We start from the raw sequence: 27,372 nt of genomic DNA, 5'->3' as shown, positions 1-27,372 counted from the left end.
GAATAAATAAAATGTGTTATGGCTCTTGGGGAGTTGTTCATTTTGATTCAAGTCACTTCTTCAGATAACATCACAGTTATAAAATTTATTTCCCGTGAACCTGCATTCTTCTGGGATGGTGTGCGTCGGTCTCATTTCTTAAATATTCTGGTTAACTGAGAGTTACTGTAAATTGCCTTCGTCCTTTGCAGTGAACTAGAAGAAATAAAATACTTGACGCTCAAGCCAGCAGAGGTTTTGCTAAATGCGCAGACGTTGTCTTTGGGGGACCGGGAGGGAGGTTTTATCCACAACTTGCCACCGGGTAGCTTCCAGGAAAGGGCCGGCTCTGGTCTTGAATGGCCCACACACATGTATTGGGTGCTGGCTGTATCCAGGTTGTGCCGGCAGGAGGGATCTGTGTGAGTGAAGCGCAGTCCCTGCCTTCTGGGAATCTTAGCTCAAGGGAGGAGGCAGATGGCAACAGCTCACATCTCTCATGCATTGATTACGGGTAGGCATTGAATGAGGGGTTAAGTGATATGCCTAAAATCACAGCAATAGAAGAATCAGGACATGAACCCAGGCCTCCTAACTGTAGCAAATGGTTTCTCAAATTCGGCCCTATTGACATTTTGGGCCAGATATTTTTTTGCTCTGGGGGAGCTGTTCTGTGCACAGTAGGATGTTTAACAGCATCCCTGAGCAGCAGCATCTCCCCCCGGTTGTGGCAACCAGAAATGTCTGCACACATTGACGGATGTGCCCCAAGAGACAAATCACCCCAGGTCGAAAGCCAGGGTTCTAGAACTTGTCCTGGTAACGAGCATTCCATGCTGCCTTCCGGGGGCAGGTGTTACAGAACCGCGTCCGTGTGTGTGGAGGGATGGCTCCATCCAGGGCCCCCGCCCAGGGTCCCGCTGGAAACAGAGGACAGCTGCTGCTCTATCCGGGGCTGTCCGGAAGAGGAATTGCAGAGATGGTGCTGTTTGCGTGGAATTTTGATGGAGTTCACCGAGGCAGAAAAGGGGAACTATCTCTGGAGTGGAAGGACCCCCACACAGGCGCGAAAGTGGGAGAGACAAGGCAGATAGTTTGCTGTGGGCCCTCACTTCCCTCCCTCTTGCTGTTTTCTCGTTCCCTCCTTTCAAGCAGCAAGCTGGTTCCCAGCAGCTAGAGAAGCTCTTCAGTCGCAGGTCTGCATCGGTCGGGACGGGTGCGGCTCCATCGCAGTAACAAACAGGTCCGCAATCCGTATTTTCAAATGGCAGGGGTTTATTTCTTGCTCGTACTGCATACCTGCTCTGGGGCAGCTGGGTCTTCACTGTGCGACCCTGGCTGACGGTGCAGCCACTCTCTGGAGTGTCGCTGGTCACCACAGCAGAGAGAACGAGAAGATGGGGATTCACATACTGGCTCAGAGAGCTTCAGCTCAGAGAAGTGTCATGTTTCTCTTCTGCTCATATTTTCCTCTCTTTCCTTCTTCCTTCCTTCCTTTCTTTTTAAGATTTTAGTCATTTATCTGAGAGAGAGAGAGAGAGAGAGCACGAGCTGGGGCAGGGGAAGGCAGAGGGAGAAGGAGAAGCAGCTTCCCTGCTGAGCAGGGAGCCCGACGCAGGACTCGGTCCCAGGACCCCAAGATCATGACCTGAGCCAAAAGGCAGGCGCTTAACCCACTGAGCCACCCAGGCAGCCCTCTTCTGCTCATATTTCATTGGTCAAGCAAGTGTTGTGTCTTCACCTAACCTGAAGGGGACAGGGGCATCGAGTCCTACCATGTGTCCAGGAGAAGAACTGGAAATATCTGGGGGACAGCACTGATGTCCAAGGCCCGTACCTGAGCCGTGCGAGCATGGGTCACTTGCCCTGGCTCTGAGGGCCTACCACCTTGGCTTCAAAGAATGGCCTATTGCCAGGCTCAGTGAGAAACTGCTGAGCGAAAAGAGAAAAGTAGACCATCAGGATTCCAAACAAGTTTAATTCTCTGAATAAGTCTAAGAGGTCTCTGTGGGATAGGACCAGGTTGCAAGCCCTCATTGTTAGAGTTACGATGTTGGGCGTGGGAGAAAGTGTTCAAGTAAACAGGGTCTGGATGCAGTGGGCTGTGTCCATAAAGTGGGAGTAGTGGATGAGGACACTGGTGGTTATCCGGACCCCAGACGCTTCCCCTGACTGTTACTGTAGGAAACAGAACGGCTTTCAACCCAAGCTAAGTGTCCAGCAAGATGGCGTCCTTTGTGAGCCATAGATTTATGGGGCAGTTTTGAGATAGTGGAACGCGCACTGGCTGTGAGCAGACGTGACTGAGCCCCTTCGGGATGCTTTCAGAAGGCCTGAACAAATTCCTTATAAAACCAGGAAGAGTGTTTCTTGTTGGAAACTCATTCAGACCACGACTCGGTCCCAGGCCCTGGAGTGGGGAGATAGAGACAGAGCCTGGCTGTGGTGGATCTAAAATGGGATAAAACCGGAAACCTGTGGGAAGGACACAGGCCTTGTCACCCCTCGACAGGGGGCACAGAGGTCTTAGAAAAATAGAACTAAAAATAGCAGCTGTGGGCCACCTCTCTGCCCAGTGACGCGCTCTCTCCAAAACTGGTTTCCACTCAATTTCTGAACTGGTTTTCACCACGGTGTGTAGGGAGCCGGGGCAAGTGAAGTGGACAGAAGTGGGGGTGGGGGTGGGGGGGCACAGGCCTTGATTCAAAGGGAGACAAAATTAGTAAGCCACCGTCTGGGAACTGGGAGGTTAGGGGCATTCCAGAGATGGGAAGCGCCTGGAGCAACCGGCTGGGTCCAGAGTCTCCCTGCAGCGGGGGCTTGCTGGAGCGTGTGTGCGTGTGTGCACGTGTACGGGGTGCGTGTAGGTGCGCACGCATGTGCCCCCCCAGGGGAGGGCTGCCGTGGAAGGGTGTGCAGAGGACCCGCCTATGGTTTGCTGAGCACTGTGTGTTCCCCCTCTCCTCTGTCGGGGGCCCCAGGGCACCCAGGATGCAGTGGCTCCCTAGCATTTTCCACACCTCCAGCCTGTACTGTTTTCTCACACTGAGGGCAGCAAAGCCATGGTGTGCTTCTAGAAGCTTCCACAGGCTGAGCAGGACCAGTAAAGGAGCCTGAACAGATGGGTGAGCCTGAAGGGCACAGATGGCGGTTGAACGCAGGGCCAGGGCAGCCAGGGAGAGGCCAGCCGCCCCTCCGCACAGGCCAGTGCTCCCTCCCCCGCGACCACTGTCCCCTCCACGTGGACCTCTGCTTTCTCAGCTGCGAAGTGGGCATGCTGCATTCAGCTGAGCAGGAAGTGCTTGCAAAGGTGCCCGCTCTGGGAATTTGTCTCCGGAAAGGAGGCTCCAGCGGGGGGCCCCGTGGCTTGGCTTTCTTCACCTTCTTTCCCCACCGCCCACTTGGCATGGGGCCGCCTCGAGCACCCGCCTGCCCTTCTCTTGCCCTGGGGCTGGGACTGCGCCCACAGGGGCTGGGAGGGCAGGGATCCGACTACTGTGGACCTCTCCAGGCCCCCCAGTTCCCAGCAAGAGGCTCAGGCTCTGAGAAGGGCTGCCTCCCAAGCCTTGCCCACCCCTCAGGGTGGCAGGAAGGTGGTTCACCCCGCTCTTACCCTGGGCTTTGAGGTCTCCGGAAGACACAGGTACGAAATATAAAACCATGACGACTATCTCACTCTTGCTACGTTTCCACCCTGGTGGCTTACTGTACATCACCGCAGAAATTTCCTGAAGCCCTTCTCCCAGGCCCCTGGGGCCAGGCCGGAGGGCACTTTCTGTGAGAGACTGAACATCCTCCCCACCCCCCCAGGAAGGCCTGTTGCAGGGCTTGCTTGGGAAGAGGGAGGAGAACTAAGGTTTTCTAGAAAAACACCACCCTCACACGAGGAAGGTCCCGGGAACTGATCTGGGGCAGCAGCGTGGCCCCAGACTGCCGTGAAACCCCATCCCTCCCCTTCTCGCCTCTGGGTTAGGGGTGGAAAGGGGGGTGTGGCAGACACCCAGGTAGGTTCAGTTGAGCCCTGGAAGAGACGATGGACAGTAGTCCTGAGGGATTTCTCTTGGCACCTGTGGCCTCCCTGACGAGCAAGAGGAGGTCCCGATGGGTAGGTCTCCGTGAAGCTCCGGTTTCTCTTATGCAATTTTTCCAAATGGGGCATTATTGGCATTTTGGGTGGCAGAGCTTTTTACTGGGACTGCCCAGCACCTGCGGGTCATAACCCTTCGGCACTGTGGCCCCCTCTCGGGCCGGGCAGGGGGTTTCTGGTTAGCAGCCACTGCGAGGAATTCTTCACTTTGGCAGAATCTTGAGAGGATTGCAGGTAGAGTTAAGGGACTTGAGGGGGTGGTTGGGGCAGGCAGGCGATGTCAGACTGAGCAGTGTCTTGTCACCTTGGGCGGGGTGTTGGCCTGATTTTTTAGCGATGAAGTTACATTTTTCGTCCTGTTATGAGCACTGGGCACCACCAGTTCACTGGAGAATGTTTTGGGCTGGTTTCCTTTCTTTCCTCCTTCTGTCTTAATGAGCATGGTCACGTCAGGGCTCTTCCATGAGTGTGTGACCAGCACAGGACGGGCCCCAACCACCCAGGGTCGAACCCTTGGGGTTTAATGCTGTGCGGTTACCGTATTGAAATTCTGTTTTTTTAAAGATGTTTTATTTATTTGATAGAGCACAGGCAAGGTGGGGAAGGGGCAGAGGCAGAGGGAGAAGCAGACTCCCTGCTGAGCAGGGAGCCCGACGCAGGACTCGATCCCAGGACCCCGGGATTGTGATCTGAGCTGAAGGCAGACGTTTAACCCACTGAGCCACCCAGGCGCCCCTTAAAATTCTTAATAAATCTGTCTTTGAGTGTGTGTTTTGTAAACAAAGTCCAGTGTCACAAGGGAGCAGGAGGTCCCTGGGCTCGGGCCCCACCTGGCCTCCCTCTCCCCACCCACCCCCCAGCAGCTGCTGACGTCTCACCAGGGGCCTGGGTGAGGGCTCCCGGGGTCCCTGCTGCTGGTGTCCCAGGCTGGCGGAGCCACAAACTGAGCCTCAAGTCCTTCCCGATTCAGGTTCCCAGCGGGAAAGGGGAGACGCCCTGCCCCTGGCCAGGGTCATGGGGTGAGACCCCTGGGTCCCCTGAGGGTCTGCATTCGCCCAGAGACCTCAAATAGCAAAGAAGCAACGCTATCAGGGTGAGCTCGAGACTGCCGAAGAAAGATCTCTATTTGATTGCCCCTTGTGGCCCCTTCTCCTGCTGGTTTTCCTACTTTTTGAACCAGAGGTGATGCATTTTCACGCGACCCGGAGCTCGTTCTCACCTGCAGCGTCTGGTTAGTTTTCCCTGCGTCTCTGGGCAGAACAAAGGCAAGTGACTACAAGGGATCACCACAGGAGTGTCCTTTCGGTTCTTCTGACAGCCCCAGCCCAAGGCCATACCTCTTGGAACAGCATCTTTTCTAGGAGGCCACCAGCCAGCGGGCAGAGAGGGGCAGGGGCGGGAAATCTGTCTTTCGACGGGACTTGGCTGCATTTTGGGGGCCAGTCGGTCATGAATCTTCCGTAGTCCGTGAGCTGCTTCTTCGCAGGTACTTGCCATGGACCAGCTCTGGGCTGGTGCTGATGCTGGGCAGGACGCTGCAGGAGGCGCAGACGGGACCATAAAGCAAGGTTCTGGGAAACGAGGCTGGGCTCACGGGCAAGCTCCATTAAGGGATTGTTTGTGAGCAGGTGGATAGTGCCATACAAGGGAGATGACACAGACCTTGTCCTTGGCCTGGGGGACCATGGAGAAAGACTGAGCCCAACGTGACTTCAGATAAGGTGAGTCTATAGCTGGGAGACAGGCGAGGGCGAGGCCCCCCCCAGCCCCCACTGCCACATTCTGTGGCTCGTGGACAGTCTTGGGGGGCTTCATATTTAGACAGGTAGGGTCAGGGAAACATCAGGTCTTCTGCTTCATCTAAGACCTTCTTGGGGGGGCCGCTGGATGTCAGGGACCACTGTGCACCGTTCCCAAACATCCCAGGGCCCCAAGGACGGCCCTTCCTATGTCTCAGTGTATTTCTCAGAAGATCCCCCCTCCCCCCTGCCCTGGCAGACATCCCTGTGTCTCTCTGACCGGAATGTGTCACACGCTTGTGCCCAAGTCAGCCTCGGGCGGGAGAGTTGACTCAAGACCATTAGCGATTCCCGCTGCCATAGCTCGGGACACACATTTTGCTGAGTTCCCTCTGGGGAGATAGAGGCGCCCAAACAAAATCACATCCCTCCCTCCATCCCCCTCCTCATCCTAGAAAGGGTTGGAGGTTGCGTTGATTTTTTCTTCTCTGTTCTTTTTGATTTTTAACATAAACTCAAATGTTACTAAGAAGCTAATGATAACCATGACCAAGTGAACGATTTAACTCCTTCCAGGTGTACTTGGGTCTTTGATCAGCTGCATAACTTTGTTGTACATGATTATAATCTGATTGTACTCGCTTTATCTTTTTGATTTTATCATTTTTATGTCAACTCATGTTTTCTTTTTCGTGAGTTGACACAGGTCATCTGCTTGTGATTTTCAGTGAGTATAATATTATATAATAATGATAGCAGTGAACTTTTATTTATTTATTTTTAAATATTTTATTTATTTTTTTGAGAGAGAGCAAGCATGTGGGGGGTGCAGACGGAGAGGGAGAGAGAGAGGATCTTAAGCAGGCTTCATGTTCAACTCGGAGCCCAATGAGGCGCTTGATCCCATGACCCTGAGATCATGACCTGAGTCGAAATTAAGAGTCTGATGCTTAACCGACGGAGCCACCCAGGCGCCCCAGCACCAAACTTTTACCGAGTATTTATGTGCCAGGCACAGCTCAGTGTTTTATATGGATTACTTTTCCTAAATCTCATAGCCACCCCTTTTCAGAGGAGGCAAACGAGTATCCAAAAATGTGGTGTCTTCTGATTCCCAAGCCGGGGCTTGAACCTCTGCAGCGGTTCCATCCTCGTGCACCTGCTCAGGTATAGCTGTTGCTGTCTGCAGCCACGAGCATTTTCGTAAAGGTTACCTTTCTCTTCTTCCCGTGGTTACTTCCTTGGGAAGTGTTCCCCTCGGTGATGTTGTCCTCGGCGCCCAAGAAGAATGAGCAGCCACCTCATCGTGTCCCCATCCTCTCTGGAAAGACTGGACCAATGATGGAGCCATCCGCAAAGACTCTGCCGGTTCCTCCACCACCACTGGCTTTTCTGTGTATCTGCTGCTGTCTGATTGTCCCTTCAAGGTAGAATGTGTAATTCTTCAGCTTTCAAATGGGACTCGCCATGCTTCCTTGTGACGATGCCCTTTAATTATTCCTCTGTAAGCTCTTGCTGCTTCCCACTGAGTGACTGCCCTCTAGTAGTGATGGCGTGAGCTGCTAGCATTTCTATATAGCGAGCTCTCAGTTGCTGTTACAAATATTTTTCTGTTCTGTGGTTTGCTCTTAAAATCCTACTTTAGGGGCGCCTGGGTGGCTCAGTCGTTAAGCGTCTGCCTTCAGCTCAGGTTATGATCCCAGGGTCCTGGGATCGAGCCCCACATCGGGCTTCCTGCTCAGCGGGAAGCCTGCTTCTCCCTCTCCCACTCCCCCTGCTTGTGTTCCCTCTCTCGCTGTGTCTCTCTCTGTCAAAGAAATAAATAAAATCTTTAAAAAAAAAATAAAATAAAATAAAATAAAATCCTACTTTATTGGCGGCAGTGTTTTCATTCTGACTTACTCTAATAGATTTTTGTTGCCCCTTGTGAAATTGGTCTTAATGATGCTGGCCTGAAAGTAGGGACAAGCTGGTCTTTGAGGGAGATGATTATTACTACTGTTTCTTTTTTTTTTTTTTAATTTTATTTATTTGACAGAGAGAGACATAGCAAGAGAGGGGAACACAAGCAGAGGGAGTGGGAGAGGGAGAAGCAGGCTTACCACGGAGCAGGGAGCCTGATGTGGGGCTTGATCCCAGGACCCTGGGACCACGACCCGAGCCGAAGGCAGACACCCAACGACTGAGCCACCCAGGCGCCCCTATTACTACTGTTTCTTATGCAACCAACCTTCGGGATGGGTTCTTAGAGGACTGGACTGTGCCTCGCCCTCAGAAGGGGTTTTCTGAAAAACCCCTTTTTTAATTCCCAGGAAGCCCTGGGCTCAGAGCAGGTGCCTGGCTGTTAGCTAGCTGGCTCCCGGCCATATCCAGCCACCCCCAGTCTCCTGCCCATCTGCACAGCTTGGCAGCAGAGTAGCAACCAACACACCCAGGCCCAGAGAGCCAGACAGAGTGGCGGCTGGAAACTTCTTGGAATCCTTGTAATTAGTAAGGGAAAAGGCCTGTTAGCTCATGTGGTGTCCTCCTCCTCCCATGGGCCCCAACCAGCTGTAGAAGATGACATATAATTTGCTCGGTCACCTGGAGCACTCAACTGAGCTTTCTGGGGCTCCTCTGTGAAACCCAAGAGCTAGACCAGATCAGTGGTTTTTAACCCCCTTTGGGTCTTGTATCATTTTGGAAAGTGGTTGAGAGTGGTGTACCCTCTCCACTAGAGAAATGCATACTTCACAAACCATTCTCCGGGCTCTTGTAGGACATCTGTGGCTGAAAGCCCATCTCAACTCCAGCTACAGTCTGTAGGCTTAGAACCCAAAGATTTGTTGATCTCCGGGCTCCATTTCAGCAAGCTCTAGAAAGTTTCCAGTCAAGGAACCTAGGGATGGAAGGTGGGGAAAGGGAGCTGCTGGTATTTACTTGGAGGAAACACCTGTCCAGCCCCCAAAGCGTTTCACTATCAGTTATGTGTTAGCTATTTGTTATTTTTCAGGTCTGAGTTTAACTTTGTGATAGTGCGTTCTATTCCTTCACCTGACTCTAAAAATTTTGCCCCGCCTCTGACTGAAACTATTGAAATCTTTCAGGTCTGTGGGGCAGGGGTGGCTTGTGAAGGCGTTTGACCTTCGAAGCACAGGAACGGGGAGGGGGGACATCTACCCAGATGCCCCTGGCAACTCCCAGCCACCATCAGCCTTAGCCCTCAACCGCTTGGAACAAGAGAGAACAGGCCGGTAGGGTGATCTTTTGTGAGTAAATGTGTGCTTGGGAGTTGGGAGAGAGGGCAGAAAATCTTTTCTGGTTGATCGGAGTGCTTTCCCAGCACCTCTGGGTTTGGTTAAGAGGCTTTGCTTCAATTCCAGGGACTTTTCAAATTCCTGAAATGACCTGTTTGAGAGGGAGTTGCAAGGAGCGGCTCAAAGATGTTCTCAGGGTCAAGAGAAACCTCCCAGTGTAGTTTCTCGGTCGCTGGAGGGGAGATGCCCGCAGCCTCCAGTGTCGAGGCTGGCGCAGCCTCCTGGAATGGGATAGAGGCAGTCACAGACACAGGTCTTTCTGGTCGGAGGCCAGAGGGATGTGTGTGCACATAGGCCCAGAGGCACTTCTGAATATTTGGCTTTGACTCAGGAAGTTGAGGACAGGGAGGCAGGAGGGAGAGAATCAAAGTCACGCACCTCAATTTTATGTTTCTGAAATCTCTTCCCTCCCTCTCACCGCCAGGATGTTTCTGTGAAATGTGGGGCGAGAGATAAAGGACTTTGCTCCTAAATCTTCTGTGAAATTTGGGGATGATTCTGCTGTGCGGAGAGTGACCTGTGTGCAGGGAGCCTGTGGATCTGCTTTTACCGTAGTGATTGGTGCTGTTCCATGTCTCTGAACATGAAACACTTTGGACCAAGCAGGAGCCATGCCGTGATTCTCTTAAAAGCACTGCGAACAACCTTGCTAGTAGCTCTCTCCAATTCTAAGTTTGCTGAGGTGTTTCTTTCACAGAGCAAAAGGAGCCTACAACTTTAAGAAAGTATATTCCAGCTCCAGGTTTCAAATGAAGGTGAAACTGTGTGAAGTCACAGGCTGTCCGCTGTGGCCTGCGGAGGCGTGGGCCCTCACTCCGGCTGGGGCACTGCGCTGCTGACCGTCCATCACGGAACGTTTAAGTAGCCAATGATCTCTGAAAAAAAGGTTGGCGGTTAAGGTTGCCAGAAGGATGCACCGCTTTTTTTCAAGCCAGGGTAAACTCGTTCCCGGGTTCTGTTCACCTCCAGGACATGTGTTGCAGTCTTTCTGTTTGTTTCTCCAGAGTGACATGATGTTGCATTCCCCAGAAAACCTCCCAGGAAGACTAATTTCATTGAAATTTTCATAATGACCCAGGGGAAAAAAAAACTATTTTTCCTCCGGCTTCACATCATGTAAGGAAATTCTCACCACTTGGACCAGTTTTGCCGGCTGTTGGGGTATGGCTAGCCTACAACATACAATAATCTTTAAAAGAGTTAACGTATGCGGAGTTAATAATTTGTCATTGGTATCTTGGGGCGCGCTGAACAGATTTTTCTGAGGTGCTTGTGCTGTTAATGTTTATTCTTCTCATTCATTTCGTGGCTCCTTTTTTTTTACACGGCAAAGAATGTTGATGTCAGCGTAAGCTCGGGTTCTCCGAAGATCTTGGGTGGGAGGGGGGGTCGGGACAGGAAGTGAGCGACCCTGACCCCCCCCTCCGGGTCTGCAGCCTGAAGCCTTTGCAGGGCAGTGTGATCCCGAGAGACAAGGATCGGGGTTTTGTGTGTGCGTCTCAGGCCTCACAGGGCTCGCAGGGGGACCCACACTTGCTGCTCCCGGGCTCAGAGGCACGCGGGAAGACACGGACGGGATCGTTGGGTAATTCGGCCCACGTGGCTTGAAACGCGGGGGCTGCTACACCACCGGGCGGTGGAAACAGGGGCAGAAATCCGTGTGGCAGGCCAGCCGCCGCCAACTACAAACGCTGTGCGCCTTCCATAGACGATTCGGCCCACCTCACAAGCGCGCAAACCGAGGCTGCGAGGCGGCCTTCCAGACCCCGGAGGGGGCGGTGGCCGGGCCCGTCACGTGACCGCGCGCCACCGCCCGCCCGTCACGTGGCGCGCCCCCGCCGCCGAGCATGCCGGGAGGCGGTGCCTAGCCGGTCCGGGCTTGCGCGCGTGGCCGGCGGGGCGGGGGGAGGGGCGGAGTCCGCGCCGGGGAGAAGCCCCTGGGAGTGCTGGCCGGCCGCCGACCCCCGGACTCCGGGCCCCCCCGACTCACCGCCCCTCGGAGGGCGGGAGGGCCGCCGCTTTGGGGCGGGGGCACCGGCGCGTGGCGCAGGCCGGGCCGGGGGTCCTGCGTGCACCTGCCCCCCTGCCCTGCCCTGCCCGGACGTACCCCCTCGTCCTCGTGGCCACTCTCTGCGGCTCAGACCGGTACCCTCAGCCCTCGGCCCCCTGTCACACCTCAGTGTTGAAGTTGCTGAAACACAGGCATGTTTGGCTGCGGTATTTTTCTGTCGTGAAAATAAACCGCCTCCCGCAGGGACACACCAGCTCAGGTATTTCCTCCACGGGGTCCGCGGACATGATCCACCAGAGGGGAAAGTGTGTGATTGGAAAGGAGTAAGGTCATTCCACTCCTGGTCCCTTGAGACCGGGGGCCGGGGTAAGGGACAGTCACAGAAAAATGCTGCCCCTGAAATGCGCTCCCGGTTGGCTGCGGTGACCCAACTTCACTGCCGCCTGTCCAGTGCCCAGTGCGCAGTGCAGCACTGGGTGTCCTGGGGCCAGCTGATGGACCTTGGGCTGCGGTCTCAGCGAGTGTAGCCGGCCGTCTCACCCCTAGGCACTGCGCCAGGTGTCCCGCCTGTTTGGCAGACGGATCCAGTGAGGCCCTGAGAAGAGCAAGGGCACCAGCAGAAGGTGGTCCTGGGGGTGCCTCACCGTGGTGAAGTAGGGGAGTCATCGCCTGGGTCTTTCTGTCAGGAAGTAGTTTCCCTGCTTAACAAATACCTGATGCGGTGTTCTTGTCTCTTTCTGCTCCCAGGTATTGTCTCTGGTCTCAGGGAAGCATTTCCGGCCTTTGCTGACCCTCCCTGGGTGTGCAGGGAGTGTTAGAGGAGGAGGGGGAGGAAGATCTCTGATAAAGGAGCAGTTGGTGAGCAGAAATGGCTATTTGGCACTGACTGTTGAGCAGAATTAGGGAGTGTTTCGGTGCTGATGCTGTGAGGTCAGGTAGCAGGGTTCGGTGGGTCGTGATATTGAGCCTGTCATCCCAACCAGGAGGGTTAGTGAGGGCCCCTGCCGTGTGCTCATTTCAGGCCCAGCTAGCAGCGGCCTTTGGCAAGGCTCCCTAGCCCTCCTAATCCCTGCCATGCGGACAGTATACCGAGCAGGTTTCCCCACATCCGTGGAGCGTAAGACCTGAGGTCCTCGGAGAAAATGGGGAAAGTCAACTTTTTGAAGTAGAGCTGCGAGCAAGACACTAGAGCCTGCAGAGCCTTGTAGGAATCCTCCTTTGGGTTGGTCCTTTCTGTTGTGGAGAAATGGTACTTCCTCCAGAAGTGGGAGTTGGGGCTGATCTAGCAGGGAGCCTTGCTTGCGCTCACAGACCCTTCTCGGGTGGCTTTGGATCCGAGTGCCAAGAGCGTGTGAGGTTCTCAGAGTTGTGTTCACGGGAAGAGTCAGCTCTTGAGAAGTCTTGTCCCCATCCACGTCCACAGACCTGGTTTCCGACTGCCTGTCGCTGTGTCTTCTCGAAGGTGCTGTGTGCATCCATGCTGTGCCCTGTGTAATCTAAAAACCCAGAGGCAAAGGGAAAGCTGCAGTAAACCTAGTATCCAGAGAAAGAGACAGACCTGTACGAGATAGTGAATTTCTTCTGATGCCTCTCAGCTTCTCCTTTTTGTATTCTGTTCCTCTCTTGCTTGACTTCTGTCTGGGCTCCCTCTCGTTTTGTGAAGGGGAGGTTGTGTTCAGCATTCAGGCAGGATAGCCTATGGGAAGGAGAAGCAGGCTCTATAGTCTGAGGCCGAGTTTCAATCCTGACCTGGCCAATGACTAATAGCATTTTAGGCAAAATACTTCTCTTCTGTGAAAAGTGGTGAGTGGTACTAATTGTTTTGTTTTTAAATTAATGAGGCTGTGTTGTACTGGGTGCTCTAGGGAGTATCCCAGCAAGGACTGCTCTTGGAGAGCTGACAGATGAGAAAGGCTAACTGTTGAGTGCACGTTATGTGCCAGGCATCATGCTAAGTGCTTTAAACATTCTGGCTTCTTCAGTCCTCACAATGGCCCTATGAGGGAAGCCTTGTTCACGTAGCTCTTCTGCAGGTGAGCAGACAGAGGCACACAGCGGTTGAGTAGCTTCTCAAGTGTGAGAGAAAATTCTAGAATGTGAACACAGGCCGCCTGGTGCCAGAGTCTGCACCCTTAAGTGCTGCACCCTACCCTGCCTTCCAGGGCAGACTGTTAGGTTCAGGAATGGGCATCGTCAGCAGCCTGTGAGGGGCCTGGCGGTGCCGAGACCCTCAGGTCCTGCTCCTGGTGTCCTGCCGTGCCCTCGTCCTCTGTCACTCTGTCACAGTGCAGCTCTGACCAGGACACTGCTCAACAGATGGCCCACTGAGTACTTGCCTTTTGGCCGACAGCTCCCTGCCTCCTGGTCTGATGGGTCCTTACTATCAGCATGTTAGAAAGCCAAGGCTGGGGGTGCCTGGGTGGCTCAGTAGGTGAAGCCTCTGCCTTCAGCTCAGGTCCTGATCTCGGGGTCCTGGGATCGAGTCCCGCGTCAGGCTCCCTGCTCGGTGAGGAGCCTGCTTCTCCCTCTCCCTCTGCTCCTCCCTGCTCATTTTCTGTCTCTCTCCCTTAAATAAAATATTTTTAAAAAAAAGAAAGCCAAGGCTGTTCCTTATGGGGGATGGTGGGAGGGAGAGGAGGGCCGTGCAGAGGTCCTAGAGCCCAAGGAGATGGTGAGGCAGTGCTTCTTGCTTGTCAGCCCTTCCCTGGGCCCTCCCCAGCAGCAGCTGCAGCTTCCAGATGACTCCAGATGGATGCTGGCTTCCCAGCTCTTCCCTGAGCTGCTAAACTCAGACTTCTTAATTTGAAGCAAGTAAGGGCAACAGGCTGGACAGGGCAGCAGCCTGAGCTGTGAGCCGAGGAGCAGAGCTGGTGCCACCCGGGGCTCCCTCTGCAGACCATCAGCAGACGAGTGAGGACTGAGTCAGCAGGACGGAGCAGAAGCCAGGTCCGGAGCTGAGTGATGAGAGCTTGCCTCATTGGGGATGCTGCTTTCCAGATACTCCTGCCGACGATGCTTTTCCTCTTCCTGCTCTGATCTCAATCGATGGCTCCTTCGTGTTGGGCTGGGCCTCCCGGAGGAAGAGTTTTGCTGTTCATTCTTCTCCAGCTGCTGGTGAATTGGTTCATTCACCTGTGAGTGAGCAATGCCTGTTCCCTGGGCCTCTTGTTTTTTCCAGGTGAGGTGTAGCTGGGCTCCGCCCTGAGTCCAGGAGAGGCAGAAGGAAATGAAAAGGTACGCACCTTCCCACCTGGTGGTCCTGCCAGGGCGGGCCTCCTCTTGAGGGCATCCATGTGCATTTAGGAGAGACTCATCCCCTGTGCCCTGTGCCCTCAGGCCAGCTGTGGTCGCTCCAGAAAGGAGCTGTAACTGCTTTAGGGGCCTTAAGGAGCCTGTGACCTTTCTCAGCTTTTGCATCAATGGAGATGTCCCAGATATCTGCCGTATGCCAGGCACCGTGCTGGGTGCTGTGCAAACAGAGAGCAGCAGAGCTTCTGCCCTGGAGGAACCATGCAAGGCGGGTGATCCCTCTGGCTCCTCGACAGTGACACCCGTGACACGTAGGGGACAGAAAATACGATTTGAGCCGGTCGGGCAGACAAACTCAAAGTTGCTTTCAGCCCACAGAGCTGGCGTGCCCGGGCTAGAGTCACACTCGCGCTGCCTGCTGAGCGTCGTGCACAAGCCCCTGGCTCCGGGTCTGCTGGCTGAGAGGGTGTTCGTGCCTCTCTGAGACCCCTTACCAGCCAGGGGTGAAGGCGCATCTGTTCTGCTGGCTGTTCTTGCTCACTCTGACAGTCAGAGAACCCTCCCCTGGAGCCCTCTCTGGAGAGATGCTCAGCTTTCGTGGGTGCGGGGAAGGCACTTTGGGGAGGTAATGTGTAGCAGGGGCTGGCCACATTGGCAAATTCTGCCTTCCCTTTGGGACTTGGTTTTGGCGGTTACTCTCCCCCTTGAGCACTCAGCGTGGGGAGGGAAGGCTGGGGAGCCCGTCACCCCTCTGTCCTGACCCCCCAGAGCTGTGTGAGGTTGCCCGGGAGACACCCACTGGCCCTTGCCGAGCACCCTGGCATGGGGCATGGCTGGTCCCGGGTGTGTTCATGGCAGCCTTGGCTTGCTGAGTTGGGGAATCGGGTGCAGAGGGCTCCCGCCTGCCTGACTTCAGCCAGGGGGTTGGCGAGAGGAGGAAACCGGAAACCATTCCCCTCGCTGCTCATGCCCGGCTCTCCTTCACAGCACTCACTTGCCTGAAAGGGGGACATTCTCTTTCTCGTGTTTTCTGTGTATTTGGGATATTTTCAGATTTCCTTATTGGGGGGTGGGGGGAGGGAAGGGGAAAGACACTTCACATTTGTTGACAGTTCACCAGACACTAACTGCATCACGTCTTGCGTCGATCTCCGTCATCTGTCAGACCAGGAAACAGATTCCAAAAGGTTAAGCAAGTTGTGACAGGCACGCAGCCTGAATTCAGTGGATTTATTCCTGGACCTACCAGCTTTCAGTTGCGTTTGCCCGTGTTTTCTGGTTCGATGAGCCGTATTTGGTTGCTCTCAGACAATAATACCTCCGAATTCGAGTGAACCAGTTTGTTTAGTGTATGGTTTATTCCCAGGAGGCCTGGATGAATGAACATCAGGATATGTCCTCTCTTTAATTAGGGACATTGTCCCCGTCCTTCCTGTAGGAGACTGGCACCACTGAGTGTGATCCATGCCCGGGATGTTTTCCTGGGAGTGGGCACAGGGGATATCCAGCCCCCCTGAAGCTGGCGGGGGGCTGCCTGCGGTACTCAGGCCTCCCGGGGAGGCCCAGGCCACATCGCCTCCACGGTGAGTGTGACAGATACTTAGAAACTCTTCAGAGCCCTCACCGGATGTTAACCTTTCGTGTTGTTGATTTTTCTCATTGCTGTTGTCGGCACTAAATTCTCTGGAGGGAGTCATCCTCTTTAATGGTCACTTTGTCACCAAAGGGACCCTGAGAAATGGTAGCAGCGAATGCTCCCAACAAGAAAGTGGTGTCCTCAGGAAAGAGAAGAGACAGTCTGGGCCCAGGCCTGCCTTCTCTGAGCCTTCACCTTGTCCCATGTTGGGGCTGGCGTTTGGGGCAGTGACATATGGTCCCGGTTGGCCTGCCAGGATCGCCCGTCATAACTGATGCTAGCTACCGGCGCACACTTGCCCTGAGCAGATCTAATTCTCATTTAATCCCGTGAGCAGAACCAGGAGGGTGATATTATTGTACTCCTCTCCTAGATACGGAGACTAGGGCTCTGAGAGATTAAATAATTGGCCCCAAATCACACTAATGGGTAGAGCCAGGATTTTAACCAAGTGTATTGGATTCCAAAGAGTCCCAGGTGGGGACATTCGTGGGTGGGTATTGGGCTCAGTGGATGCTCTGGGCGAGGAGCGGGACGAGCAGCGGGAAGGGCAACAGTATGGGTGGGGATGAGTATCAGGCTGGGGAGGAGGCCAGAGAGAGGCCAGCCTTCCCCTTGCTCTGCCTCCTTCTGTCCTCCTCTTCCTGGTCTGGATCCCCCCTGCATTTCCCCCACACTCCCCTCTTCCTTGCTTCGTCCGTACCCTCCCCGAGGTGCCTGCAGATCTCACCCCAGGTCTGGGCCCTGCCCAGGCTTCTCCCCAGGCCCCTCCCTCCCTGTCCCCTCTTCCTTCCTGTCATCTGTCTGCCAGTTTACTGCACGGCAGGCTTCTCAGAAGGGCAGGGCGAGGCTGGGGCAGAGGCAGATTCTCCAGGGGAAGTGGGGGGGGGCGGTCTGCAGGTGTCTGGGGCTTGGCTGCCGCAGGTGAGGAGGGGCTGGGGGGGGAGATGCCAGGACTGCTACCCATAAGCTCGAGGCTGACCCCCCCCCCTTCCTTCCCCTGCAGTCTGTCGTCCCTAACTGCTGCCACGCCAGCACCTTCGGGCTCTCTTATTACTGATGTTGGCCTAGCACTTCAGTCAAGATAGTTTGGATTCTTGGTTTCTATGACTCGTCATGTTCACTATCCCTCCCAGCTTTTTTGAGAGCGTAGAAAGAATTGAGACTTGAATTTAGAAATTGGCCCAGCACGTTTTTAACTCTGGACTTTGACCAAGCCAGTGGGTTTCAACCAGGGCAGTTTTGCATTCCCCACCCCCGACATTCAACAATGGCTGGAGACCTTTTTCTCCATCACAGCTGTAAGGGGAGTGCTACTGGCATTTTGGGGGGTGAGGTGAGGGACAAGGCTATGCTAACCTTTTACGGTGCATGGAGGAACAAAGATTTTCTCCATGCAAAATGTCAGCCTGGCAGAGGCTGAGAAATCCCGAGTTTCTTCACCTGCAAAATGAGCATAATGAGACGTGGCACCCTGCCTTGGGAGGCTCGAATGAGGTGAGGTATGCGCACGTCCTTGGTAGAACTGGGAAGGGCTGTGTGTGTCCAATTCATGCCCTTATCACTTATGATCAAGGGCATTGCACCCCGATCAGGACTGTGGCTGTTCATTCACACATCAGAGGAGTAGTTGATAGAGAGCTTGACGAGGATTAGACTCAGGAAGGAACCTTCTGGAGTCCTCAGAGAAGCATTCCACAAGGTTCCTAACGAACGGGCCGTGATCAGTAAGTAGCCTCCAGAGTGTAGCTCAGATACCTTCAAAATTGTTCAGCCCTTGGGCGCCTGGGTGGCTCAGTTGGTTAAGCCTTCGGCTCAGGTCATGATCCTGGAGTCCTGGGATTGAGTCCCGCATCGGGCTCCCTGCTCAGCGGGGAGTCTGCTTCTCCCTCTGACACTCCCCCCTCTCATGCTCCCTCTATCTCATTCCCTCTCTCAAATAAACAAAATCTTAAAAAAAATTGTTCAGCCCCACTCGGATGCAGATTTATGTCTGTCTGTTTTTTCATGCACCTCAAGGAGATCTAAACACATTCTCCGTGGCATTCTTTCTGGTTTTATAGCTTGCCCCAGGAGAAGAAATGAGGTTGGTTTGTTGAGACTTTTCCTTACAGAACCCATTTAGACTGTTAGTGACTTCTGCTCTTCCCTGTAAATGTTCACAAATCACTTGTTCTATAATCCAGCCAGGCAGAAGCTTCCAGAGTCCAATTTGGCAAAAAACAGGAGACAAATATTTACCTGTCTTTAGTCTCCTGACCCTTCTCCCGTCCCCCGTGCTGTCCTAAAGGATGCTAACAATGGTTCTGTGAACACACAGTTGAGGTCTTTCAGGGCTGCCCTTGAAGACAAAGAAAGCAAGCCATGTGTGCCGTGGGAACCCACCGGGGCAGGGCCCCTGGCTCATGTGAATTCTCTTCAAAGCACCAGTGTGGGCCTCTACAGGGAGATGTGAGTTATCCAGAACAGGGGAATGAGCTAGAAACCAACCCCTGGTAAGTTCGGTCTGACCCATGATGTCAGCCTATGAAGTTATCTCAGAAAGGTAGGACCGGCGGCAGGAATCTTCCCAGCAGTGTTAAAACCACAGATCGTGACCCTGAAATGCGGGTCAGGATTCGGTGGTCACAGCCAGTCGTTTTTGTTTTTGTTTTTTAAGATTTTATTTATTTATTTGAGAGAGAGAGCACATGAGAGGGGGGAGGGTCAGAGGGAGAAGCAGACTCCCCACTGAGCAGGGAGTCCGATGTGGGACTAGATCCTGGGACTGCAGGATCATGACCTGAGCCGAAGGCAGTCGCTTAACCGACTGAGCCACCCAGGTGCCCGCCAGTCAGTTTTAATGCAGGAGAGTAGCACAAAGCCGTGCTAAGTCCTGGTTTGTGAGACTTCTGTTACCAGTGTGTGTGCACGGGTGTGGGTGTGTGTGTGTGCGTGTGCGAGTGCACAGTGTGTGTGGGGGGGGCATGACGGGCACATGCTGTCAATATGACTGCTTACATGGGTCCCAGTTAAAGGCCAGGTGAGAGCACGCAGTCGTCTCTAGACCCACATAGGAAGTGGTTCTCAAGTCTAGAAATTGAATTCTGCCCCTGTGCCTCTCAGCATGTGTCGTCATCTCTCCGTCCCCGGTATGCTCAGCGTTGCTAGACGACGGGCGCTCAGGTGAGGCCAGCCAGGGAGAGGCAGTGGGGCAGGAGGGTTGGTGGAGGGGCCCCATGAGCCCGAGGCGGTCCCAGCTCAGCGTCTCCCACCTCCGTGCCCAGCACCCATTCAGTCCCCATCTGAGCAAGCAGGGCTCGGGGGGCTGTCTGCCCCCAGAAGGTCCCCAGAAGAGTCTGCTATGGGGTGCGCTGTGACGGGCTCCGAGGTCCCGCACAGAAGCAGCGCCCAAACCAGGACCAGAAGCTGCTTTGTTCCCTCACCAGCCAGGCGCTGTGACAGTTGGACCCCCAGCAGGTCATCAGGGATTTCAGCTGCGCTGCTCCCCCCGCCCACCCCACCCCCCACCCCCAGCCCAGGACAAGGCCACAGCCCTGGACTCAGGAGCCAGCTGTTGAGATTTTATTGTCTGCTGATCGTTGGTGCTCGTTGGTAAAAGGGGAAAAGGAGGAATGAAAGACCGTGTCCATGTTGGTAAAAATACACAAAACAGGGTTGTTGTGTGGAGACTGTTTCTCTCCCTCCCTCCCTCCTTCCTTCCTTCCTGTTAAAGTTAGCATGTTCCTCAAACCTAAAGGTTTACTTTTATACTTTGGCCATTGATCTCTTGAACAACCAGCATCTCCGCCTCCCTTTCCTGACAGTAAGCCAGGTGGTGGTCTGATGAGGCTTTGCTCAGAGACCGTCAGCTCGGGTGCTGCCCGGAGCCCCGCTCTCTGGACGAGGACAAAGTTGAGGACAGGGTCGAGGACCTAGGCTAGGCTTCGGAGGCCGAGCTCAGCGCAGGGTGGGGGAGGATCCGCACTGGTTTATGTTAAGGATTCCAGGCTGGGGAGCTGTAGTGCTTTCTGTCAAAGCTTACCCCTTTAAAAGTGATTTCCACTTTCTTATTTATTTAAAGAGGCTTTGGGACTTGTGTTTATAAGATCTCTTCCTGCCATTTCATGTGACTTGGGACATAGCCCTGGGATGATGTTCTTTTTACCCAGATGGAAATTTGGTCTGGGCTGGGGCCTACGGAAAACTTGGAGAACTTTGGAAGCCAGGCAAGCAGGATCTCCCCCCTCCCCCGCAAAAAAAACCCCAAACTAACAAAACAAAACAACAAAACAAACAAACAAAAACCAAAATAGCTCATTCTGAGAGGCAGCCCAGTGTCATAGAAACAGTGTAAACTTTGGGGTCAGGTGACTCCTGGGGGATTCTGAATTTCTTCTTAAAAACCTGACAATCACAGGGTTGTGAAGGCTCAGTGAGGAATAAAGATACAGCACCTTGCACACAGTAGGCCCTTGATAAATGCTAATCCCCTCACAGGCCTTTTATCCCTGTCTCCCCAGGGCTGTTACTGTTCCTCACTGGCCCTTGGTTTGGTCACCCATCTGGGCTCTGGCAGGTACCCGGGAGCCCAGAACAAAGCACTGCGGACACCGGGTGGACCCTGGGAGCACTTCCACCGACGCTGGCCTTCAGGATGAGGGCCCCTGAAAGCCTGTGCGGCTCCCCACGCTCCTCCGTGCTTGGTTTTTGGTTTGGGGTCCTTGAAACTTGACCTCATCCAGTACAACGACGTGATGGGGAGAGAGGGTGGCAGCGTATACGGGGCGCTTGGCATTAAGGCATTATCATGTTGGGTCATTCTCGAGAACAGTTTTCCAGAAGACACTGGTCTTCAGACAAGCAGATGTCTGTTCGTTTTCCTCCATTAAAATTATTGGCTCTGCTCTGCATTGGGCCAAAGGCAGTAGGCAAGGTGCTGCTTTGTAGGTGGTGGTGGTGGGGGTCTGTTATTCTAAGCCCTCTCCTTCCTGCCTTCAATTCAGGCCCAGGCTGAGGCATTCGTGAACATTCGGCGGGGCGGGGTGGGGGGGGCTTCCTGGGGCTGGTTTTAGCGTGCCGCACATGTCGAGCCCTCCCCGGACCTGCTAAGCCACAGCCTGGCCCTGCCACTGTCATCAGAGGCCTTATGGCCTGAGGTTGGGAAGAGAGTAGAATAAATCAATCTCACAGAAGTGTCTACGGTTACTTTGGAGGAAAGAACGTGCATCCTTACCCCCAAAGAGAATAAGCTAGTTTTTAAAAATTATAAAATATACGTAACCTAAAATTGACCATTTTAACCATTTTCAACTGCATTTCCGTGGCGCTGAGTACGTTCATATTATTGTGTAACCCTGACCACCATCCACCTCTAGAAGTCTGTCGTCTTACCCCACTGAAACCCTGGCCCCGTGAAAGGGCTCCCCTGCCCTTCCCCTCCCGAGAACCACCATTCTACTTCCTGTCTCTGTGACTGACTCGACGTGCCTCCTACAGGGGGGATCATACAGCATCTATTTTTACGCCGGGTTATTCGCCTTTTAGCACAAAGTCCTCAAGGTCCATCCATGGTACAGCAGGTGTCACGCCTCCTTCCTCTTCGAGGCTGAGTAATATTCCGTGATGTAGATGCGCCACCTCTCTTCACCCCTTCCTCCATTCGTGGACACTTGGGCTGTTCCTACCTTTCAACTCTTATAAGAAGCCAGTTTTGGTGGACGGTCCCCTGTATGACTAAGTGAGGTATGTGCGGATATGTTTGAGTGCCTGTCTGTCTAAGTTGATGTAAACAGGGCAGAAGAGGCCTGTTTCATATCTGAAGAAGCTCTTCCTACCACCTGGCTTGCGAAAGGCTCTTGACAAAAGGGTAAACAGGAGGTGCTTAGAGGCCAGACTCGGAGTTGGACAGACACGTGGCAAGCTCCTGCTCTGGGTCCCAACGCGGACGGAGCTTCCCTGAGCCGATCGGTGGCGGGAGGGCGGCCTGGGGGTGGCAGCCCGGGGCCAGCTCCAGCTCTGTCATTTCCAGGTTGGGTGACTCTGGCTAAGTACCTAGCCTCTCTCCATCTCAGCCTCTGCGTTGAAGAGGACTCGTGTGTGTGCGTATTAAAGGCAGTGCATCGAAATCTGTCAGCCTGGTTGGTGTGTGTTCAAAAAATCCAGTGTTCCTCCTCCCTTCTCTACCCCAAGCCCATTGCGGGGAAAGACCGCGTTCCATTGACCTCCAGGACCCCCGGGGCCTAAACGGAACCAGGCACACAGTAGGGCTGCCAGTTGAATGCTTAGGAACATTATGCTCAACGCTCTGTGTCAACCAGAGGCTATTCTACAGGACTTTGCAAAAATTTTTTGAGCAAACACAGCTCCGTGGACTGAGGGCAGGGTCTCCAAAGGGGACCGCTTTGAGGAAACTATTATTTATTCAGATGGGTAGACTCTGGCTTGTTTGGAAAACAGAAACCTCATATTGGCTCCATTACTTTTTTGGTCGTTGCCTCCTTGGCTGTGTTTTTTAAAAGATTATTGGTTGGAACTTTCAAAACAGGCCAGTAGCCAGATGTTTTGGCAAGAAAACCTATCCCGATGGCTTTAAGAATCTTCATAGAGCTAAACCTCTCTGCTTGGAGAGGGCTGTTTTCATCGAGTCAGAGGAGGTGGGAGCGCAAACTTGGGGGGTCACGAGCACATCCGTGAACTAGGGAGGACTTGGGGGGGAGGATTGCATGGTTGCTTGCAGGAGCGAAGCACATTCAAACCATTCCCTCCGGACCCTATCCCCAGCCCACCCAAGGGCATGTGTCTGTGCTTGGACCCGTGGATCGTCAGCCTCCATGGGTAGTCTGTGGCTCAGGCAGAGAGAAGGACAGGGACGAGGCTCGTGGGTGGGTTTCTGAACATCAGGTGCTAAGGCACAGGAGACGTTCCGGCATAAAAGCTCCAGCCTGGGCTGGACCAGCTGCTGCAGCACAGGGAACATGGCACCAGCTCTGTGGCCCACGTGGCCCCGTGGCAGCCTGCCCATGTGGGGGGCTTCATTAGCACTGGGTTGCTCAGGACGGAGCCCCCTTTCCTCTCTTCACCTTGTGGCTTATTACCATCTAATGTCAAATATAGCAAAATCGGGTGGGGGGGTACTCTTCTCTTTGTCTTACAGGGGACCCCGAGCAGATGGGACTGGGCTGGCAGAGCCTGGGGTCTCTGGGAGTAGCTCTGTACAGCACTGCACCTGTCACTGATAGGGGGCCATTCTTGCCCCCAAGGGCTGCAGGGATCTTTGTTATAGTGACATCACTGGCCCGATCTGCCATTCCAGGGGGGCTCCGACTCACTGCTTGGCGCTGTCAGAAGGGTTAAGACTCTCTGAAGCACTGAGCCCATGGTTTTCCTTCCTGGCCTTGGACTTGGGCCAGACTTGGTATTGGCCTCCACTTTAGGTCTGTTATCTTAAGGAAAGCTTAGGGGGCTTGGGGCTTTCTGGTGTTTCTTGTTACATGAGGGGGAAAGGTTGTTGCAGAAACTACCCTGCTGGTCCTGGCAGATGCCTGGTTTGTGGGATTGGCTCTTCCCCCTCCCCAGATGCCTGTGGGAGTTGGTGAGTGCCCCGGGTTGGTGCGGGGGACCGTGTCTTTTGACCTCAGTCTGCGTTGCCTTGAGCAGAGGGCCACACTCAAGGGGCCCTTGAAGCTGAAGAGCAACTATCGTGCTGTCCAGGCCCCACAGCGTCTCTGCACCAGGCCAGGCCCCTGGGTGCGTGGATCCGCTGGGGCTGCAGCTTCAGGAAACTCTGAGCTCACTCGTGTGCCAGTGGCTTCCATGCAGAAAGCTGTTCCAGGTGTTCCAGGCAGTCTGCTCCCCAGGCTGGGGCCCGAGCTGGAGAACAGAAACCGTGCAGCTGGGAGTGACGGCCTGGAGGCCGAGGGGACCCCGGGCCCTCCTGGCCCCTCTTTTCTGCCCACTTTGGGCAGCCCCATGTGGGCAGGGGGTGAGATGTCTTGTTTTCATCCAAGGACGGGAGCCGTATGCTTGTGGCTCCAAACGAGCTCTCTTCGCAGATAGCTCATGGTTCTGTAGCCCATGGCCCAAATATGTGGCAGCACTCTGCCCTAGTTTCTGCCTTCTCTTCTTGACCAGAGTGCGCCTTGCTCCACACTGAGCTTATTTCAGCCCAAGTGTAAATGATGCTACGGAGAGATTCTTTTTTTGGGTCGTTCCTTTTTGCACCCAAGCCTTCCTGCTCCCGCAGGTTTGCACTCCGGCACCCCAGCCTGCGGCTGGCCGCTCCAGGGGGCCCTTGTCCTGGCACATGGCAGACAGGTGTCAGCATGCACACCCGCCGCCGGCGTGCCCCGCACAAGCCTCGGGCGGGCTGGACACATACCCAGGCCCTTTGGGATGGCCTCCTCCACACTGTGCGGAGCTACCTACCACATTTCAAAAGGGAATGCTGCTTAGAGAGGAGGCACACGCCCTGGAGATAGCCTTTTAGTGCTGGGGAGGTTTGGAGAGTTCCCTGGCCCATGGGTGTAATGAGGCTTAATGCCGGCGTAGGTCTGTGCTGGGGCGGAGGGCACGTCACACCGCAGACTGGAGGAGGTTCGGGCCTCTCGGAGGGTAAGGAGGGCCGTGCGGGAGCTTTGTGTTTCCCCACCAAGCTGACGGAGGCTTGGATGGGCTGAGCCTTTACAATCTGTCCCCAGTTCCCCAGAGCCCGAAGTGGATCCCCAGCTCTGGCCTAGGAGATGCTCTAGGGGACCTGAGTCCAGTAACCGTGTCTCTGTGAACCTGAAGGGATTTTCTCCTTCCCTTGATAACTAACCATGACCCCCTTTCCAGTCAATACCAGTGGTGCCCAGAGATGAAATTAGGCTGTCTAGGAGGCTGGAGAATTGGAGACCTTCTTCAGCTGGCAGAGCCCTGCTGTTGACCCCCGGGCAGATGCTTCTGGGAGCTGGCTGCCTGCCTCCACTGCCTCCCTGTCCCAGCAGACAAAACCGGTCGGGACGCCTGCTGGCCTGGCTTTCCCTTGGGTTCTCAAGAAGTTCTCTGGTGAGCTGTGCTCGTGGGCCTCCTGGAGCACGCCAGCTGGGCTGTTCCCTCACCCCGAAGCAGCAGCCTCGCTCATCGGGAGCTGGTGCGTCTTCATCCTCTTCCCACTCTTCACCTGCTGCCCACACCGTCCTCAGCCCCCTGTCACCCCATGTTCATCTGCCCCCGGGGGGAACCTCGTCCCCCGTGCTGCCTGCCAGCCCCCCACGCTCCTTGCACTCAGAAGCAAGCCCCTCACTCCCCCAAATCTGGAGCCTCATGACCAGAAGGGGATTTTTTTTTTTAGCTTCTACTGTGTGTTTGGACTTTTCATTGTTTCATTTTACAGACACTGAGCTAAATACTTTGCACATGCTGGACAGTCCAGCCAAGCGAGCCCCAAGGACCTGCCGTGCGTGATGTAGCTGGTCGGGGAGCTGTGCAATCAGATTGTGGGGCCCAGGAGCGGCAGGGGCAGGGCGGCGTGGCTCAGCCAGGGAGGGGTGATTTCTGCCCTGGGCGAGCCAGGAGTCTCCCCAGCAGCTATCCCAGAAGCTGGGACAGTTGAGCCAGGTGTGCGGTGTGGACTTGGACTCCTGTGGCTGGACAGGGAGGGAAACAAGATTCCAAGTGGAAAGACCCCACAGCCCAAAGCCGAGACAATGTGGCGGGACCGGGAAATGGTGAGTGGGACGGGACATAGGGGATCGGCGGGGAGGGGGTGAGGAACTGGGCCTCCTAAACGTGGAGCACAGTACGAGCTGGGCTTTGGAGGGCTGCACTCTTGGGAAACGAAAACGTCCTGTGGTTGACAAGGAGACACTTCCGGTTTTGAAAGTGGCATTGACAAATCCAGGCATAGAGAGGTAATCACTGAGGACAGGGACTTGGGGGCGCCTCTTTCAAGACGCTGTTCCCCTTTAAGGACTGATGCTGAGTCCCATCCTCCAGCAGCATATCAGCACCCACCTCCGCGAGTGGGGGGTTGGAGGGCCAGAGGCGGGGTGCCCTGACGGGCAGCACAAGGCCCCAGTGCCTCTGGACTCTGATCCCGCCGCTGTGCCTGGGTCTTCTTATCTCTGGGTCCATGCCCACCTTCTGGACGCTCCACGAAGAACACAAGAAATGCCCTATGGCAATGTCCTTTTAAGAGCATAAGGCCTGACATCCTCACGCATTCGCTTGTCTCCCTGGGGAGGAGAGCTTCCAGCTTCCTCTGTGGTGGACAGGACTTTCTGCCCGAGGTGGGCTCGTAGAGATCCCGGTTCTGGGACAGGAATGGTTTCGGGTTTGTATGGATTGAATCGGTGGTCACCCTTCTCACGTTAAAAAAATAAACAAAAAACAGCTCCCCTTTGTCATCCCCTCCCCTGCTCACTGGCTGGTGGGCTGCTTTGTGACTCCAAATGCAGGCCGTCCATGCAGACTTTGGAGAGAGGACATGGGGGTCTCCAGGCCAGCTGCTCCGCTCCCCGGCTGGGGCTCACCCCCTCCTGGGAGCATCGTGCCAGGCAGGCCAGCTGCAGAGCGCCTGGCAACAGATGAGCAGGACTTTCTCTCGCCATGAATTCTTTGCGGGGGGGATGCTGTCCTTCTTCCTCGTTCCCTTCCTGGGAAACACTGAATGCTGCTTCTTCCTCATTCTCCTTGGTTCTGTTCCTAAGAACCCCGGTGTCAGTACTTTGTGCCAAGGGTGAGGGCTGGCTACCTTTCTCCTGGTTCGTTTATTATTTGTGTTGGAAATTTCCTGGAGACCCAGAAAGCCAGATGGTTTGTCAGTATGGGGCATGCCCCAGGGTATCAGCAGGATACCCGCACCTTCTTTGGCTGGAATCAAACATTTTCCACTTTGGACCAGTGACGTATAAGCCCTCCAGCAAGAACGTTGCTAAGATGAAAGCTGCCCTCTGGGGCATAGACTTTGTAAGGTGCTTGGTGGTTGGATTGTAGTTCTCCTTCACCCTGGCCTTGGGCAGGTGGCTCTGCCATTTCTCCGATGAGGATAAGCGAGAGGCATAGTAAAGAGGGAATGATGTGTGACTCAAGTGCACAGTTTTAGAACTGAGAATCCAGCCAGCCACCTCTCCCTCCATCCCCCCAGTTCCCAGTATGCTCCCACAGCGAGCAAGGGGGAAATGGGCAGAGGGCAAGGGGCTGTGGCATGGTGGAGAGCAATGGGTTCTTGGCATGCAGACATGGATTCAAGTCCTGGTTTTGCTTCTGAGGGATTCTGTGACCCTGAGCAAGTCAGGAGATCTGCTGAGCCTCTGTGTTCTTATTGGTGAGTTGTGGCATCTCGCCCCCCATCCCCACCCCACCGTCACCTGCCTCACTGGGCTGTTCTGAGCATCATGAGAACAATGTATGTA

The 27,372-nt window shown here is 54.5% G+C and overlaps 1 protein-coding gene across 4 annotated transcripts in view; it reads left to right on the top strand.

Moving 5' to 3' along the window:
* The window catches only part of ITPKB (inositol-trisphosphate 3-kinase B), an 88,924-nt gene that overhangs the window by 20,355 nt on the left and 41,197 nt on the right, over positions 1 to 27,372 (top strand). Inside the window, exons 3-4 of one of the 4 annotated variants that reach the window (XR_013449806.1) lie at positions 5,695 to 5,787; positions 7,055 to 7,665. The exons of 1 other annotated variant lie outside the window; for it this stretch is intronic. Coding sequence is in view for 2 of the 3 variants with exons in the window: in XM_078077849.1 (XP_077933975.1) it covers positions 5,695 to 5,721 (27 nt within the window). In the remaining variant the exon portion in view is untranslated. 2 more of the 4 variants (XM_078077850.1, XM_078077849.1) reach the window with 2 other exon arrangements.

This window comes from Halichoerus grypus, chromosome 7, assembly GCF_964656455.1.
Source record: "Halichoerus grypus chromosome 7, mHalGry1.hap1.1, whole genome shotgun sequence".
NCBI classification, from domain to species: domain Eukaryota; kingdom Metazoa; phylum Chordata; class Mammalia; order Carnivora; family Phocidae; genus Halichoerus; species Halichoerus grypus.
Note: the sequence above shows the minus strand (reverse complement) of the source record. Positions and strands in the feature narration are given on the sequence as shown.